Source organism: Poecilia reticulata, linkage group LG5, assembly GCF_000633615.1.
Source record: "Poecilia reticulata strain Guanapo linkage group LG5, Guppy_female_1.0+MT, whole genome shotgun sequence".
Taxonomy (NCBI): Eukaryota; Metazoa; Chordata; class Actinopteri; order Cyprinodontiformes; family Poeciliidae; genus Poecilia; species Poecilia reticulata.
In genome coordinates, this window is record NC_024335.1 from 1,357,412 (window position 1) to 1,373,041 (window position 15,630).

Consider the following 15,630-nt stretch of genomic DNA (forward strand, 5'->3'; position numbering starts at 1 on the left):
TTCGATCATGCAGTGACGCTTATGAACATGAATACGGTGACACATGTCACTCCATGTCCATGTTGCAAATAAATCACACATTTGTAAAAGCGAGTAATCGATCAGTACTCACGCAGTTACGATAACCCATTTAGACAGTTTGGCAGGGTGCTTAGTTTGCTTATGCCTTGGGCCGGCCCGGGGTGGAAGTAACTTCCTGAGAAAATCTCTGTTTTTATCTCAAACGGAGTCCCGCTACATTTCCCACCGTCCGTGAACGCACCACGGTCGTTTCTCTTTAAGTGCGGATGAAAGGCTGAGCAACGATTGTGTAATTTGGGTGAAAGAGAAGAGAGGAGCGGGAGGAGTGAAGCAGGAGGCGCTGGACAGGTTCGGTTCGGTTCGGTTCTGTCTCTTCTTCTGCTGGTGTTTCTGTTCAGGTGTTATTCGGACGGGTTCGCAGGTTTTCCGTCCTGGTTTTATGTAACCGACGTTGTTCACCGGTTTTCCTCTTCGGTAGAAAATTATTAATGAGTCTGGAAGTTGTTAAAATCAGAGGGACGTTTTCTTATATGCTGCTGATGATAATCTGTCCGCTGTAATAATCCAGAATATCCTCCATCTTCACTGCAAACTTTCACAGCCGGGTTTTTTTTTTTAGTATTTCGGTTTTATCCCCGCCCACTTTGATCTACTGGTTGAGGTAAGCTGCTCAGAAGTTCACATACGCCGGCAGCATTTCTCTTACTTCCGTTCTGATGGATATTTTTCCTGGATCTTTTCTTTCATTGGTGGTTTTTGGTTGGGTGATAATATTGATTTTCTGACAAATCATAACAGAAACAAACCAGCTGATCCTGATCAGAACCTGGTTTCTGATTGTCCGTCCAGAACCTCCACTAGTTCCTGTTGAGTCCATCTTGGGTTCTGGATCATTATTTTCAAATGTTGAATTTTGTCCCATGTTCTGGTCCCACACCATCATCGCTCCACCTCCGTGTTTCAGGGGAGAAGTGGTGACCTTACCGACCCTCTAGTTGGTTAATGTGGGCCACTAGTTTGTGAATTAGTTTGTTAATTCACCCCCAGTCGGCTGCTTTTAACATTTATCATGATTATAGTAGCTTCAGTTTCTGAATGCTTCACAGGATGATGAAAAGTAAAAACCATTGAATAAGAAAAACAGTTTAGAAACGGCATTATGACAACAACACCAGCAGAAAGCACTAAAATAACATGAAATATGTGAACAAAACATGTTCTAAAATATTGGTAACCTCAATAAAGAGGCACAAAAAGTAATCAAAGAAAAATATCCCAACATTTCTTTTTTTGTTCACTTTACAAAGAAACCCTTTAGTAAACTGTTTCTGTCACAATAATCAATAAATTAATTAATCACATGATAGATTAAAACAAGCTCAATAATTTTTATTTGCATAATTTATTTTTTCTTTCTTTCTACCAAAAACTGGATGATAAAGTCTTCAGCATAATGTTTTGGTCTCAATTAACCTTTTTTTAAGGACATAATTATCGTTTCTCATGCTAACGTCTGGACAGTTTATTGTCCAGCGACATTTTTTACTGCGACAGGCCGAACTGCAGCTGGAGTTCAGTTTTCACTGATAAAATCCGGGAGGAAAAAAGGATCTGATCAGATGTTTGGTTGTTTTCAAGGCGTCTGCAGCAGTGATGGAGCTAACGTGGGCTAAAACCTTAGCGCTAACAGGAGGAGTTCTGCTTGTTCCTGTTTTCGCCGTCGTTGCGTCCTTCTTGTTCTGGCCCGGCCTGCTGCTGAAGGCCTACAACTGGTAAACACACACACAACGCGCCGCCTCCATTAATGGCTGATGAGTCACTGAATGACCTTTCACCTCAACATGTTGGTCCTGTACAGTCAGCACTTCTTCATACGTTCTGGTTTAAAACTCATTTTCATTCTGGGCCGTATCAAGATAGTGAATGTATTGATGAAACCCATTAACAAATTACAAACATGTAAATAAATACCTGTCTCTGCATTATACTTATAAAAGTTAAATAGTATCGAATATCTTTTTACATTGATATAATCTGGCACAATGCAGAAAAATCTGCATTTCTTTCATTGCTAAGATGGTATCAATCAAAGAGTCAGGAGGGCCGCAGAATGAGCTGTGACGGGCCAGATTTGGCCCCAGGGCCTTTAGTTTGACTCGTGTTCTCAGAACCGTTGATGGAAATTTCTGCTATAAACCGTTTACTGCCATGAAGCGATGAGTGTCGTAACCTTCATGCTGGGTTTTGGTTTCTAACTGCGTCATTCTTCTCTTTTTACAAAGACACTTTCTGATCCAGGAATATTCAGCTGCTTGATTGTTTTTGCAATGAATTATGAAAGCAGACTGTTTACTGATAAACAGCTCGTCTCCATGGCTGCAGGATCCTCACCAACGACCAGATCAGGGCCGGTCCAAGTCTTTTTGGGGCCCAGAGCAGATTTTCATTTGGGCCGCCTGCCCCCACACCAGCATGTCAACACCAGATGCTTTAGCTAAGCTACCAACCCTCGTTAGCATCATTTCAGGGCTCTTCTGTAAAATAAATCTTTGATCTGAATGAGTCTTATCCTGGTTAAATAAAAGTTGAAGAAGAATTGGCTTAAAATGTACCAACGTTAATATGACTGTTCATTTTCACCTTATTGGAGCAGCAAAAAAAAGAATACATTTTGAAATGCGGAGTGGTATTTAAGTGCGCCATATTACTTTAATTATTATTATAAATAATGTAAATAATTAGTTATTTAAATTATTTAAGTAAAATGAGCTGAAAAACATCAAATTTCTATCAATTCCCCACCGGGGGGCAGCCAAGAGCAGGAAGAGATGAAAAAATGGCTATAAAAATAATATAAAAAATATTTTTTCTGTTTTAATAGCATGTTTTTTAAATACATTTATTTTATCATGTTAGCTTTTTGCTCTTGAGGGCAAAAATTCAATTAAATTCCCAATTCAATGCGAGTTAAGCTTGGGGCCTCAACACCACCCCCTGGTGGCCAGTTTAACTCACATTGAATTGGGACGGCTTGGTCCAGACGGTGGCACCATGTTCTGGTCCCGAACAAAACGACAGCTAACATCCAAAAACAAAACATTCTGGACTGGAAAACTGTGGATCAGAACCAGATTAGAGCAAAGCCTGACGCTCTGGATCCAGAGGTCAGAGGTCGGTTCTGGGTTGCTGGTTCTAACCCGCTGCTCTCCTGTCAGGTACAATCGCCGCTCGCAGGGCATGGTGGTCCGTTACTCCCACAGCGGAACTTACCGCTTCTGTTATAGCGCCCGCGGGACACCAGGGGGCGCCACGCCGTCGCTGCTGCTGCTGCACGGGTTCACCGCCTCCAAGGACATGTGGCTGCCTGTCGTCATGGTAACACACACACACACACACACACACACACTACTTCACATCGTTAAGGTCCCAACTAAGCATTTCAGTCAAGTTGAGATCTGAACTTTGACTAAGCCACTTTTCCAGTCATGTTGTTGTTGATGAACTGCTGTGTTTCGGTTCTTGTCATGTTCCCGACCCGGTTCTCCAGAACCAGCAGGTTCTGTTGCTGCAGAACAAGCTCAAACAGAAAGGATAAGAAGGAATATTGGAACAGATTTTTTCAGGTTTTCCTGCTTCTAACGAACGACGACGCCTGTAACTTTAGTCATGAGACCTCAACTCACCTCAACTGACCTCAACTGACCTCAACTCACCTCAACTGACCTCAACTCACCTCGACTGACCTCAACTCACCTCGACTGACCTCAACTCACCTCAACTCACCTCAACTGACCTCAACTGACCTCAACTCACCTCAACTCACCTCAACTGACCTCAACTCACCTCGACTGACCTCGACTCACCTCGACTCACCTCGACTGACCTCAGCTGACCTCAGCTGACCTCAACTGACCTCACCTCAACTCACCTCAACTCACCTCGACTGACCTCAGCTGACCTCAACTGACCTCAGCTCAGCTCAGCTCAGCTCCACGACACGGAATCTAAAAAGCAAGAAAATCCCCATTGAATTGATTAATTAGCATTTTATTGCATTAGACTCGTGTTTGATTCAACAGAAAACTGTAACTCTGATCTTTGGTCCAGAGCCTCTGAGGTTTCCGTACTTCTGGACCAGGTTCACTCTGGATCCAGTTGGGACGGCCATGTTTGTGGGTCCAGTTCATCGTTGAGAGCGGCGAACGTTGCGTCGTCTTTCTGGAAGGAAATTTGATGTTGTTTGTACAGAACCACCTTTTTATTCCTAGTTTTACGTAAAGAAAGAGACAAAAACTTAAAAAGTTTTCAAAATATTAAAACAGACAGTTTGCCATCTCATGAGAAGAAAAATAGATCTGAAAACATTATTAATACTTTTGATCTCATTCTGATTTGGAAGTCGAATGAATGGAAAAAACGACTAAGCTCAGCATTTTTAAAATTGTCTATATTTAAAAAATATTTGAGATTTCTTCATAAGTTTTAGCCAAAGTTGTTGTTGGAGGCAGGTTGGTGGAATCTGATTGGTTGCCTGAGGACAGGTGTCTTTTCTCCAGGTGATTAGTTGAAACCAGTGCAATTAATCCAGGAGGGCTTCTAATAGACAGTCAGTGAAACCCAGAATTGAGCTGTTTTCCCTCCCGGTCGACCCGGTTCTGCTGGAACCAGAACATCTGCTCCACCTCCAGCTGCTCTGAGTCAAACCAACCTGTTCCCCTCCTGGCCTGTGGGGGCGCTGCACCAAGAACCACTGAAGGAAACGACACAAAAACCTCTGAAGACACTGAGATCAACTTCCTTCTTCACCAGATGGAAACAAGATGGAGGATTTTAGCGGTTGGAGGATTTCTCTTTAGGCTAAAGACCAGGAGCCATTTCTGCTGCTAGCGCTAGGCTAACAGGTTAGCTTTGGTTGGATTTACCCAGAATGCAATGTGCTGCAGTTGGAGGATTTCTCTTTAGGCTAAAGACCAGGAGCCATTTCTGCTGCTAGCGCTAGGCTAACATGTTAGCTTTGGTTGGATTTACCCAGAATGCCCTGCAGTGAAGTTCACTTCCTGCTTTTGCATTCAAACCAAACCAGACTTCCTAGTTTCACAACTTTAATTTCAACCCACAGTTTCTACGTTCCGTCAGTTTTTGCTCAATAAACTGGTTGCAACATAAATTCTGATTTATTTAATGATTTATTTGCTTCAATTTAAGGTAATAGAAGGATCAGAACATTATTGTTACGTTTGCGTTTTGCTTCCAGTACCTCCCCAGAAACCTGCATGTGGTCTGTTTGGACATGCCTGGACATGAGGGGACGAGTCGGACCGGGGCAGAAGATTACAGCATCCAGGGTCAGGCCAGGCGAGTCCATCAGGTCGGTGCAAACGCTTCCATCCGCCTGCAGATAGAAACATAAAAATCATTTTCACCACTCAAAGCGCTTTACACTGGAGTCACATTCACACACCAATGCACAGATTGGTGGGCAGTTTGGGGTTGGGTGCCATCAACCTGTGGCAGGAGGAAGCTGGAATCGAACCTACAACCTTCCAATCACAAAACGACCTTACCCAGTATTACATTGTTCAACAACAATGTAATACATTTTTGAAAATAGTATCTTCTGTTGATAATTCATTACCCAACATAATCAGAATACTTTGAATTCTGCCCCTAAAAATGATCCAAAGTATAAAATAACTAACTACTATAAACAGGAAGCTACAGCTGAAGATTTAAATAAAAATAACTAATAGAAACTAGTTAACAAACTCTAAAAACTGATTAAAACTAACTGAATTAAACAGTCACAATAAAACTGAACTATAATGAAAACCCAGAGTTGTTGTTATAACTCTGGTTTCTACGTCATGAACCTCCATCAGCATGTTGAAAATGGCCGCCCGTCTGTTTTGTGTCTGCTCAGTTCGTCCGCAGCGTCGGTCTGGATAAGTCGCCGTTCCACCTGGCCGGCACCTCCATGGGCGGGAACGTGGCGGGCGTCTACGCCGGTCTTTACCCGGCTGACGTCTGCAGCCTCACCTTGGTGTGTCCAGCAGGTAAATCTGCAGCTTTCTTCAGGTTTCACTGCCTGTAAACCTCCAAGGAAGGGGTGTCCAAAGTGTGGCGCCTGGGCCGTTTGTGGCCCTTGCAGTGATTTTGTGTGGCTCCCAACTGCAAATCAAGAATGATACGAATTTGGCCGTTCCTTCACAGGTCCAGATGGAAACCAGCTTTTATCTAATTTATTAAACTTGGATAAATAAAGCAAGAGTTTGAAAGAAAGTAACTCAAATCTTTGGTAACATGTTACTTGAATTGGTGGACATAAGAAGCGTTTAATAGTTTTATCACGAAGAGTCATTGTGTAAATAATGAAACTTTTAATGCTACTTTGCACTAAACGTGTCAATATTTACTGAATGGCAGCAGGACTGAACATTCCTGTTATGTCAGTTTTCACTCAAATTAAAAGCTATCAAATCTTTTTTTTATATAAAAGAATGAATTTGTTCATTCAAGCCCATAGAATCGTAAAACTCAACGAAATTTATTTTAATACAGAAAATATGTACAATTATTTGCAAGTTTTGGATCTTCAATGAATAACAACCTTTTCCACAAAAAACATCAAAATCAGAAAATCAAAACATTTCTATTTTTCCGGCTTCAGAAACGTTGGGTGTTTTAATTTTGCGTCGCTGCCGGTGCTTTCTGCTCCTCCTCGCCTCCCTGCAGGTCTGGTTTACCCCACAGACTCCAGCTTCGTCGCCCTTCTGAAGCAGCTGGACCTGGAGAAGCCCATCGCGCCCAGCAAACCCATCCCGCTCATCCCCACCTCTATGCAGGAGCTGGAGGCCATGCTGAAGCTGTGCTGCTACAAACCGCCCAAAATCCCCCACCAGGTACGGCGCTGAGCCCTCCAGGCTTCCGTCCGCTCCGCGGCGCGGCGCGGCGCTAACAGACATGTTGCTCTGATTCCTCCTGCAGTTCCTCCGGGGCCTCCTGGCCAACAGGATCCCAAACAACGACTTCTACAGAGAAGGTCAGTCTTCTTGTTTTCACTCCCCATCAGATTTAAATAAAATAAAGACACAAGTTGCTAAAGTGTTTTATTTTTCATTCCAAGACCAAAGTTGTTCATTAAAATGTATTTATGTGAGATTTGTTGGCAGAAATGTGAAAAATGAGGCTGAACTTTTAGCAGAGGCGGGCAAAGTTCCCAAATATTTTACTCAAGTAAAAGCAAAAAGTAGCTGTCAAATTACTCGAGAGTAAAAAAGTATTTGGCTAAAAGCACAGAGTAACTGATCAATCATTTAATATTTCAAAATCATCAAACAGTCCAAAATATAAAGTTTTGGAATTTTTTACAATCAAAATCTCTGATTTTTGTGATGCTACTTAATATTTGGAAATATTTTCTAAATCTGCATGCAGAAAAAACAACAAGCAGACAGATTGTGCACAAACATCTTTATTCTTTAAAAAACTTCAAAAACTGAAGTGAGCCTGAGGCAGAAGTGTAATAGAGGAAATACTGCCACCTGCAGGTGGACGTCAGCATCACAAACTCAATGTTTTTAACTATTTTGGGGGGGAAAATTTGCAGTAAACTCACAACTATGTTACTGGGAAAAATATGCAAAAGATCACAAATTATGAGACAAATGACCGATTTGCTGGTTTTGTGTCGTAGAACAAGTTGTAAACTAATCCTGGTGCCATTACATCAGACAGTCAGTTTCTGATTTTGTTTTGTTTCTGTTTCCTCTGTTGGTTTAATCTGTGTAAATACTATTTATTTAGTGTTCTTGGCGATCGTTGAAGAGAAGTCTCGGTACTTGCTGCAGGAACACCTGAATCTGATCACAGCGCCCCTGCAGGTCATCTGGGGGAAGAACGACCAGGTAAAAAATAATACAATAAATAAATAAATAAAACATATTTTCAGAAATCAGAACATCAAAAACATTTGATTCTGGACTCAGTTAGACTTTGAATTTAAGCAAATCTCTACAAATGCCCCCACTTTCCCAGGTCCTGGATGTTTCTGGAGCCACGGTGATCCAGAAGGCGCTTCCTCACTGCCAGGTGGATTTGCTGGACAACTGCGGTCACACCATTGCCTTGGAGAGGCCGCGGAAATTTGCTAACCTTATGCTGGACTTCCACAATAAAGCAAAGAAACAAGCCTGAGCAGTGGAGGAGCGAAAACTAGAACTTACTGCACTTATTTTAACTGATAGATGAGTTTCAACTTGTTAGCAAAAAAATCATTCCATGGGAGGAATTTGACTAATTTTTCATCTGAAAAATAGTTTCTTTTTTCCCCCTTTTTTTGTAGGGAAGAAATTATTTTAATTTGAGACAAAAAACCAGAACTGAGGGCAAATTCTGATTCCTGACTAATTTTCATTCCTTTTGTAAACTAAAAATATTGATGAATGAGTTAACAGAATGATTTTGCACAAATATTTCCCAAGGGTTGAAAAATTAAATAAAGAAAGAAAACTGGGTTTTAATTTTTTTTTTGCGTGCGGTAACATCATTTGGCCACTGGAGGGCAGCATCCTCCACCGTTTTAACAGCTCTGTCAAAGAGTAAACAAACTATCCAAGATGTTTCAGTCCATGCATTTTTCCCCAGACTCCATATACTATTGGATACAGCGCAACAGACAAAGAATATTCTGATAAATTTTGAATGTAAGTATTTTATAACATACCGAACAAAATTTTGCTTTTTACTTTTTAAAATATATTAAAACAACTTATAGAAGAACATAGAAAACGTATCTGAGCAAGAATGTACTGTATTTTTTATATAAATGTCCCAGATCTTAATTTTAGCTCTGGTCAACATAACACAGTTAATTTAGATTCAAAATGCTCCAAGAATATCCACGTTAAGTTTGCTGTTTGAGGAAAAATTCGCGATTAAAAAGAACAAGATCGGTTCCTGTGACGGAGTGAGACCTCCTGTTCACAGAGAATTATGAGGCAGGTGCGCATGCGTCGATGACTTTGATGGCGGCAGGGTAAACACGCTGCAGTTATCTTTCCACGGACATGTAGACGGTGAGTGAAAACAGTTATGGTGTTCCGTCAGAGTTCAGGAGATCCTGATCCGATCCAGAGATGTTCTAGCGGCCTGGAGCTCCACGCTGCTCCGCCCTGACCTCCTCCTGGGGTTGGAAGGTGTGACCCCAGTCTGTCGGTGTTTCAGATCTGTCGGTGGTCCAGTCTGAGTAGGACGCTACTTTAGATTCTCCAGACGACCGTTAATCCGTTTTACAGCTAAAAATCAAAATGTCCTCATTTATTTTATTTATTTCAAACTACATACCCTACGTTTTATTTGGAATAAAGGTATGTAATGGAATACATTTTCAGTCTTGATGTAATTTTTTAAATGATTTTGTTTCTGTAGTTATGAACCTTTTAATTTTCTGAACTTTATTTTCCGGCTCGTCGTTTGTTTTTATCATGTCCAGCGATTTGCCCAAAAGATTTTTATAAATATAGTTGTTCAAAAATGAGCTTCTATTAGCTTGAATGCTAACAGACTTGATTAAAATGTTCCTCTTTTTTCACTGTTCTGGTTCTGTTGAGTCCAATTAATGATCCAGACCTTCAAAACCTTCGAATACATTTCTGTAAATAAAAACCTTCTAACCATTCATTAATACTAAAACTCCTTGTGCAGGAAAACCTGTTAATACAGGAGCTGTGGTGTGTTCACTGACTGTAGGAAAAAAATGTAAATAATTGCACCCTTCAGGTTTCTGATTTATTCCTTTCTTCAGAGTTTCCAGTCTGCAGAAAATGAGAGCGGGCGCCGAGGAGGCAGAATCTTCTGGGTACCAACGGGTCGTACTGAAGAACGCTTCGCCGCATCAATACCTCAAAGTCCGTCTGTAAGTTTTGGCTGTGTAGACCAGTGTTTGCCAAAGTGGGGGCCGCGGGCCACCGGAGGGCTCAAGAAAGTTGAAAGGAAGATAAGAAAAATAATTAAAAAGATTTTTTTTTAAAAAACAGAATCCCAGATATGTCTTTATTTTAAGTTCATCATGTTTGCTTTTTGTTAATCCTTTTTTTTCTTAAAATAATTAATCAAGCTAGAATAGCAGCAAGAAGTGGAAAAGTTTCTGTCAAGACAAAATCCATGAGAACTGTTGGAATAAAATACAATTTGATGTGATTAATATAAAATACATATTTTCTTATCAAAAGAGAAGATTGTGAGGAAAAATGGTGATAAGATATGATCTGATAATAAAAGTTTCTGCTGCAAAACTCCTTGGTGGCCTAAAATCAGACGATGTTAGCATTTAAGCTAAATTAATATAATGATTATTGAACAGTGAATAAAAAAAGTTGATGTCTGTTTACATATCTTGTAGTATTGTCTGTGGGTTTGCTAAGGAGGTCAGAGGTCGAAGCTTTTTGGGAATGTTTGTGAACCCTGTGCGCAGGATCTGTTTGCCCGCGTTAAGTCCGATCTCCCCCCCAGGGTGCTGGAGGATGAGTCGGCCAGAGTGAGCGCCATCGACCTGAAGACCTTCATCACTTCCTGTCTGAGGAGTTTGTTCGGAGAGGTGGGATCCTCACGGTTCTGCCCGGCCACTCGGGTCCGGACCTTTCCTCTGATAACTCTGTGCTGGTGTTCTTCAGGTCGGAGCGGCGCTGAATGTGGACGTGCTGAAGTATGATGAGGAGACGCTGACCGCTCTGCTGCGTGTTCCCAGCAGGTACCGGTCCGAAGCCGGCTCCGCCCGCCGAACCTGCAGCCGGTTTGGGTTTTTATTTCTATCTTCTGGGTTCTGTTTCAGGGGTTTGGTGAAGCTGTGGAGCTCCCTCACCCTGCAGGGGTTCTACCAGAACCGGGTCTGCGCCTTCAGAGTTCTGCAGGTCAGCACATCTCATTCATCAGTGCTTTTCAAATTTAAAGGGGCAGTATCATGTTAAATTAACTTTTTTTTTTAGTTTTCCATCATGTTGTAGCATTACATACGTAGCATACCTAACCTTTAATCTCCATGGCAACAATTCAGCTATTCAAAACATCTGGTTGGTCGTAGCCCCGCCTTCTAGACTCATCTCCTCCCCCACTCAGCTCCTTCAGACTAGCCAGCAGCAATTAGCAAACATCTGCTGAGCTCCTTATAGGAGCTACTTCCCAGAGCGACGCTGGTAAAAACATTAAAGGGTTAACAGAGGAGCCATGTTGGGATGACTTCCTGAAGGAGGAGCTTCAGAAAGAGCAGGAGCTTCTTAAAGAGACAGAAGCCCAATTTCAAGGCGCTAAAATACAAACTTTAATGATGGACTTTAGTCAACATCGGTGGATGTTTGTGGTCCCACTTTCCATTAACATTCAACAAAAATAACAAGAAAAGTAAATATGACTAACAACAGACTGTGTGCTGTGACAAACGGTTTCCAGTTTAAGAAGATTTAAAAAAAATCTTCCCCTAGAAGAATTAAAATGTCCAAAATGATCCATCTTGATGCTGATTGTCTGATCATGTTTCCACCTTGATGCTGATTGGCTGATTATGTTTCCATCTTGATGCTGATTGGCTGATCATGTTTCCACCTTGATGCTGATTGGCTGATCATGTTTCCACCTTGATGCTGATTGGCTGATCATGTTTCCACCTTGATGCTGATCATGTGATGAAGGTGCTTCCTGCAGCTCTAGACTTTTGCTGCGTTCTTGGCAAACGTTGTGGCTCCTATCAGCAGGGGAAACCTTGCTGCCCCGCCCATCGCCGGGCGAACAGGAAGCCGGTTCAGAACCACTTTCAGCTCAAAAAGTCGGTTTGTTCTCGACTCCAGAGCAGAAATGGAGCCAAACTGCTGAAGGAACAACATGGATCCGTGATCTGGACCGGACTCTGCTGCAGAACCTAAACTCAGGTTCTGATGTGAGCGGTTCCAGCTGAAATTTTAATTTATTTCTTTATTTATCTTTATCCGACTTATTTTGCTTTATTTGTAGAAAGAAGTTTAAATGTTTATTCTTAACATTTAAACTCATAATTATGGGTGAAAAATAACCAAAACAATTTAACTAAAAACAAATTCTGACCAACATGCAGTTTGCTAAAAGTTTTAGTTTGATATAATTTTATTTGAGCAATTAAAAATGTTTATAATGGATTTTATTTAATAACCCAACATAAAGTTATGTTTATTATTATAAGGGAAAACATTTATTTCCATCATTCAAACTTATAATAATTAAAAAGTAACAGAGTAATTTAGCCAAACAGAAAACCTGACCTGCATCATGAACATTTGCTAACAGTTTTAACTTGATGTGATTTTATTTGAGTAAAAATAACAGAACTACCATGAAAGCCATAAAGTTTTTCAGTTTCTTCTAGGTGAGGGAATTTTCTAATTTTGTTCTTTTATTCGTACAGCTACCTTCAAGGTTATTATTTATGTTTACAGTATTATTTAACAATCTTTTCATTAATAACTTTATTTGTTCGCTGTATTTAAAAACATTTATTTATTCAAGTTTCTTTAATTTCTGTTAAGTGTTTAATTCATTTTAATATCTATTTTTGCTGTTATATTTCTGTTGATTAAAACTACAACTCGCTTGAATAGAAATAAACTTCATTTGCTGACTCTGACCTCATGGTGCGTTCAGGTGTCTCCGTTCCTTCTGGCGCTGACGGGAAACAGCCGCGACCTGCAGCTGGACTGAAGCGGGATGACGTCAGCCTGGACGCCGCTCTGCGTCAGGCTCCGCCCTTTCCGCCTCCCGTTGGCCCCGCCCCTCGGACGTCGCCTCCACGTCGGCCAGCGCGCCTCCATCACCAAAGCGTTCTCGGCGCGCGACGTGGAGCTGTTCGCCGAGCTAACGGGCGACACCAACCCGCTCCACGTCGACCCGGCCTACGCCAGCACCACGTCCTTCGAGGCGCCCATCGTCCACGGCGTCCTCATCAACGGCCTGATGTCGGCGGTGCTCGGCACCCGGATGCCCGGACCCGGCTGCGTCTTCCTGTACCAGGAGATCCGCTTCCCGGCACCGCTCTTCGTCGGCGAGGAGGTTCTGGCCGAGGCGGAAGTGCGTAAAATCAAGATGTCGTTCGCCTTCATCGCGGTGACGTGCTCCGCCAAGGACAAGGTGGTGATGGAGGGGGAGGTGATGGTGATGATGCCCGAGAAGCGGCAGCAGGAGTGATGAAGATGATGGCGGTTAAATCCGGGTCCCTGACGGCGTTTCTGTCAAGTTTAAGTTTATTAAAGTGTTCTGTACGGAGGCCCCTGAGGGACATTCGGGAATGTTTTTTTCTTTTGCGTTTCCTCGCAATAAATTAGCAAACACATCCTGGTTATTCTGTACACAATCACAGTTTAATAAGTTAATTTAAAAGTTCACACGCCTTTAAAGAGCCTCAGTAAAAAAAACTTTATACATTCTTCACTCTGTGGTGTAAAAATCTTATTGAAAATCAATCTATTAATTGCGTTTTCATGTTTGTGTAAGACTGAGATGGGAAACAGTAATTTATTAAAGGACAATCAAAACTCGATTGACTTTATTAAACCATGAAAATAACAAAAAAAAAACTCCAGACAGTATTTTTCTTCTAAACTTTACAGGAGATATAAAACTTCAGGTATCACACCAACAGATGATGGAAAATCCTTACAACAGACTTTCAGGATCCAAGATGTCGCCTGGACCGACTGGTACATTACTGCCTGAGAACGCAAAAGAAAAACCCCTCCGTGTCCCCTACAGGCTTCCGTAGATTAGAGATGACGTTTGATCTCGGGTTTGTTATGTTAATGCAGTCAGTTTTGTTTTTCATTCAATAAAAAAAGTGATATTTTCAAATTAAACGAGTCTTTTTTACTTTGTTGATGTAAATCAGTTATTAGGTGAAGGTTTAGCTCACATTTTCCTAAATTGATGTTTTCCCTCCAATTATTTAAAAACCTATTTTCAGATCATCTTTGTGTGATATTTTGATGATATGAAACCTTTTAATTGGGCAAGAAAGAGTTGGCTCTACTTTCAGCTCAGCCAGGTAAAAATCAATCCATCATATTTTGGCTTATTTTTCTCTAAAACATCCGAAGTCCATTGATTAAATGTCAAATTAAGGTTACCTTGTCGTTCTCCACTTAAAGTTCAAGAAGTATTTTATATTTTGCTATGTTTTATGCCTGTTTATTTAAATTATCTAAAATATTTTCAGTGACGGGCTGCACAGTGGTGCAGTTGGTAGAGCTGCTGCCTTGCAGCAAGAAGGTTCTGGGTTAGATTCCCGGCCCCGGTCTTTCTGCATGGAGTCTCCATGTTCTCCCTGTGCATGGTGGGTTTTCTCCAGGTACTCCGGTTTCCTCCCATAGTCCAAAAACATGACTGTCAGGTTAATTGGTCTCTCCAAATTGCCCCTAGGTGTGTGTGTGTGTGTGCATGGTAGTGTGTCCTGTGTGTCTCTGTGTTGCCCTGTGACAGACTGGTGACCTGTCCAGGTGACCCCGCCTCTCGCCCGGAACGTTAGCTGGAGAGGCAGCAGCACCTCCTGACCCACTGAGGGACAAGGGTGTCAAGAAGATGGATGGATTTTCAGTGACTAAAAAGTCCCTTCAGACATATTATGAATGAATATGCTTATTAATCCAACCTCCATCCAACCATTTCTAACACTCTTGTCCCTGGTGGGTCAGGAGGTGCTGCTGCCTCTCCAGCGAAGGTTTCGGGCGAGAAGTGGGGTCACCTGGACAGGTCACCAGTCTGTCACAGACTTTATTAATCCCACAGGGAAAAATAAAGTATATTCATTTATAAAAATGTTTTCTTAACAGGACTGGTAGAAGAGTTAACAGATAAATGAATTAAGTATCTGATCTGATCTGAGCTGAACAGATGACACAGTTAATGGCCAAAGGGAAGAAAATCAGAACTTCATGACAAACATCTGACAAAGTGATGTACTGGAAGAGTCCATCAGATGGCGCTCCAACCTTGGAAATGGGTCTCTGGATGTTTGAATCTCAGTTCGTTTCCATCAGCAGAGCTTTCAACGTTCATGAAAACAAGCAGATGATCATCTCTGCTGAGTTTCATCAGAGCTGCTGTTTGCTGACTGAGACCTTCATCGGTAACATTTCTCCTTTATCCATAGTGGTGATGGAAGGAAACATCTTCTCTGAAGGAGTGTATGTGTGTTAGTATCCAGATCTGAGAACGTCAGTTTTACTCTGTCCCCGTCCAGATTCACTTCGATCCTCTGGAGTTTCTTCTTTAATGAAAGAACTGGGGGAGCAGCTGGTGGAGATGCTGCTGAGTATTTACCTTCAAAAACCCAGATACGCAAAAATCCAGACTGTAAGTTTCCCTTCCTCTGGACAGACTCTCTAACACACCAAGAGACCAATGTGAACTGTGTCCAACATCAACATCCCAGCTGTGGGTCCCTGAGTTAAAACCCTCAGAGCTCAGGACAGACCACCAGATATCAAACAGCTGCTGTTCCTCTCCTCCCATTGGTCAGATCATCAGACAGGAAGAGTCTTGACCCAGCCGTGTTTGGGTCCAGAACCAGAGGAGTGTAGGTCACCATGTCCTTCATGT

At 41.8% G+C, this 15,630-nt stretch overlaps 2 protein-coding genes across 7 annotated transcripts; both read left to right on the forward strand.

Annotated features, from left to right (window-relative positions):
- Window positions 1-262: 262 nt before the first annotated feature.
- LOC103464284 (monoacylglycerol lipase abhd6-B-like) lies at window positions 263-8,534 on the forward strand. Of its 3 annotated transcripts, none has more exons than XM_008408272.1 (9): window positions 263-369; window positions 1,660-1,793; window positions 3,237-3,396; window positions 5,276-5,389; window positions 5,942-6,074; window positions 6,754-6,920; window positions 7,006-7,060; window positions 7,825-7,925; window positions 8,056-8,534. In XM_008408272.1, exons 2-9 carry the CDS (start codon window positions 1,675-1,677, stop codon window positions 8,212-8,214), a joined length of 1,008 nt encoding a protein of 335 aa, XP_008406494.1. In that variant the 5' UTR covers window positions 263-369; window positions 1,660-1,674; the 3' UTR covers window positions 8,215-8,534. The 3 variants fall into 3 exon arrangements, with proteins under 3 accessions (XP_008406494.1, XP_008406495.1, XP_017160203.1); XM_017304714.1 differs by lacking the exon at window positions 263-369 and adding an exon at window positions 376-682; XM_008408273.1 differs by lacking the exon at window positions 5,276-5,389.
- Window positions 8,535-8,864: 330 nt separating this feature from the next.
- rpp14 (ribonuclease P/MRP 14 subunit) lies at window positions 8,865-13,889 on the forward strand. 4 transcript variants are annotated; one of them, XM_008408279.2, is made up of 6 exons: window positions 8,865-9,095; window positions 9,824-9,934; window positions 10,531-10,615; window positions 10,692-10,768; window positions 10,850-10,928; window positions 12,685-12,839. In XM_008408279.2, the coding sequence occupies exons 2-6, from the start codon at window positions 9,843-9,845 to the stop codon at window positions 12,739-12,741; spliced, it is 390 nt and encodes a 129-aa protein (XP_008406501.1). In that variant the 5' UTR covers window positions 8,865-9,095; window positions 9,824-9,842; the 3' UTR covers window positions 12,742-12,839. The 4 variants fall into 4 exon arrangements, with proteins under 4 accessions (XP_008406501.1, XP_008406502.1, XP_017160204.1 ...); XM_008408280.2 differs by lacking the exon at window positions 8,865-9,095 and adding an exon at window positions 9,114-9,386; XM_017304715.1 differs by lacking the exons at window positions 8,865-9,095; window positions 9,824-9,934; window positions 10,531-10,615; window positions 10,692-10,768 and having other exon boundaries at window positions 12,685-13,889.
- Window positions 13,890-15,630: the final 1,741 nt, after the last annotated feature.

Bases quoted from the DNA above. Each gene is read 5' to 3' on its own strand.
- LOC103464284 (XM_008408272.1), top strand. From the start codon at position 1,675: ATGGAGCTAACGTGGGCTAAAACCTTAGCGCTAACAGGAGGAGTTCTG. The intron at 1,794-3,236 runs GTAAACACACAC...CTCTCCTGTCAG, and splicing joins CTGCTGAAGGCCTACAACTG to GTACAATCGCCGCTCGCAGG. The intron at 6,921-7,005 runs GTACGGCGCTGA...TTCCTCCTGCAG, and splicing joins CGCCCAAAATCCCCCACCAG to TTCCTCCGGGGCCTCCTGGC.
- rpp14 (XM_017304715.1), top strand. From the start codon at position 12,748: ATGACGTCAGCCTGGACGCCGCTCTGCGTCAGGCTCCGCCCTTTCCGC.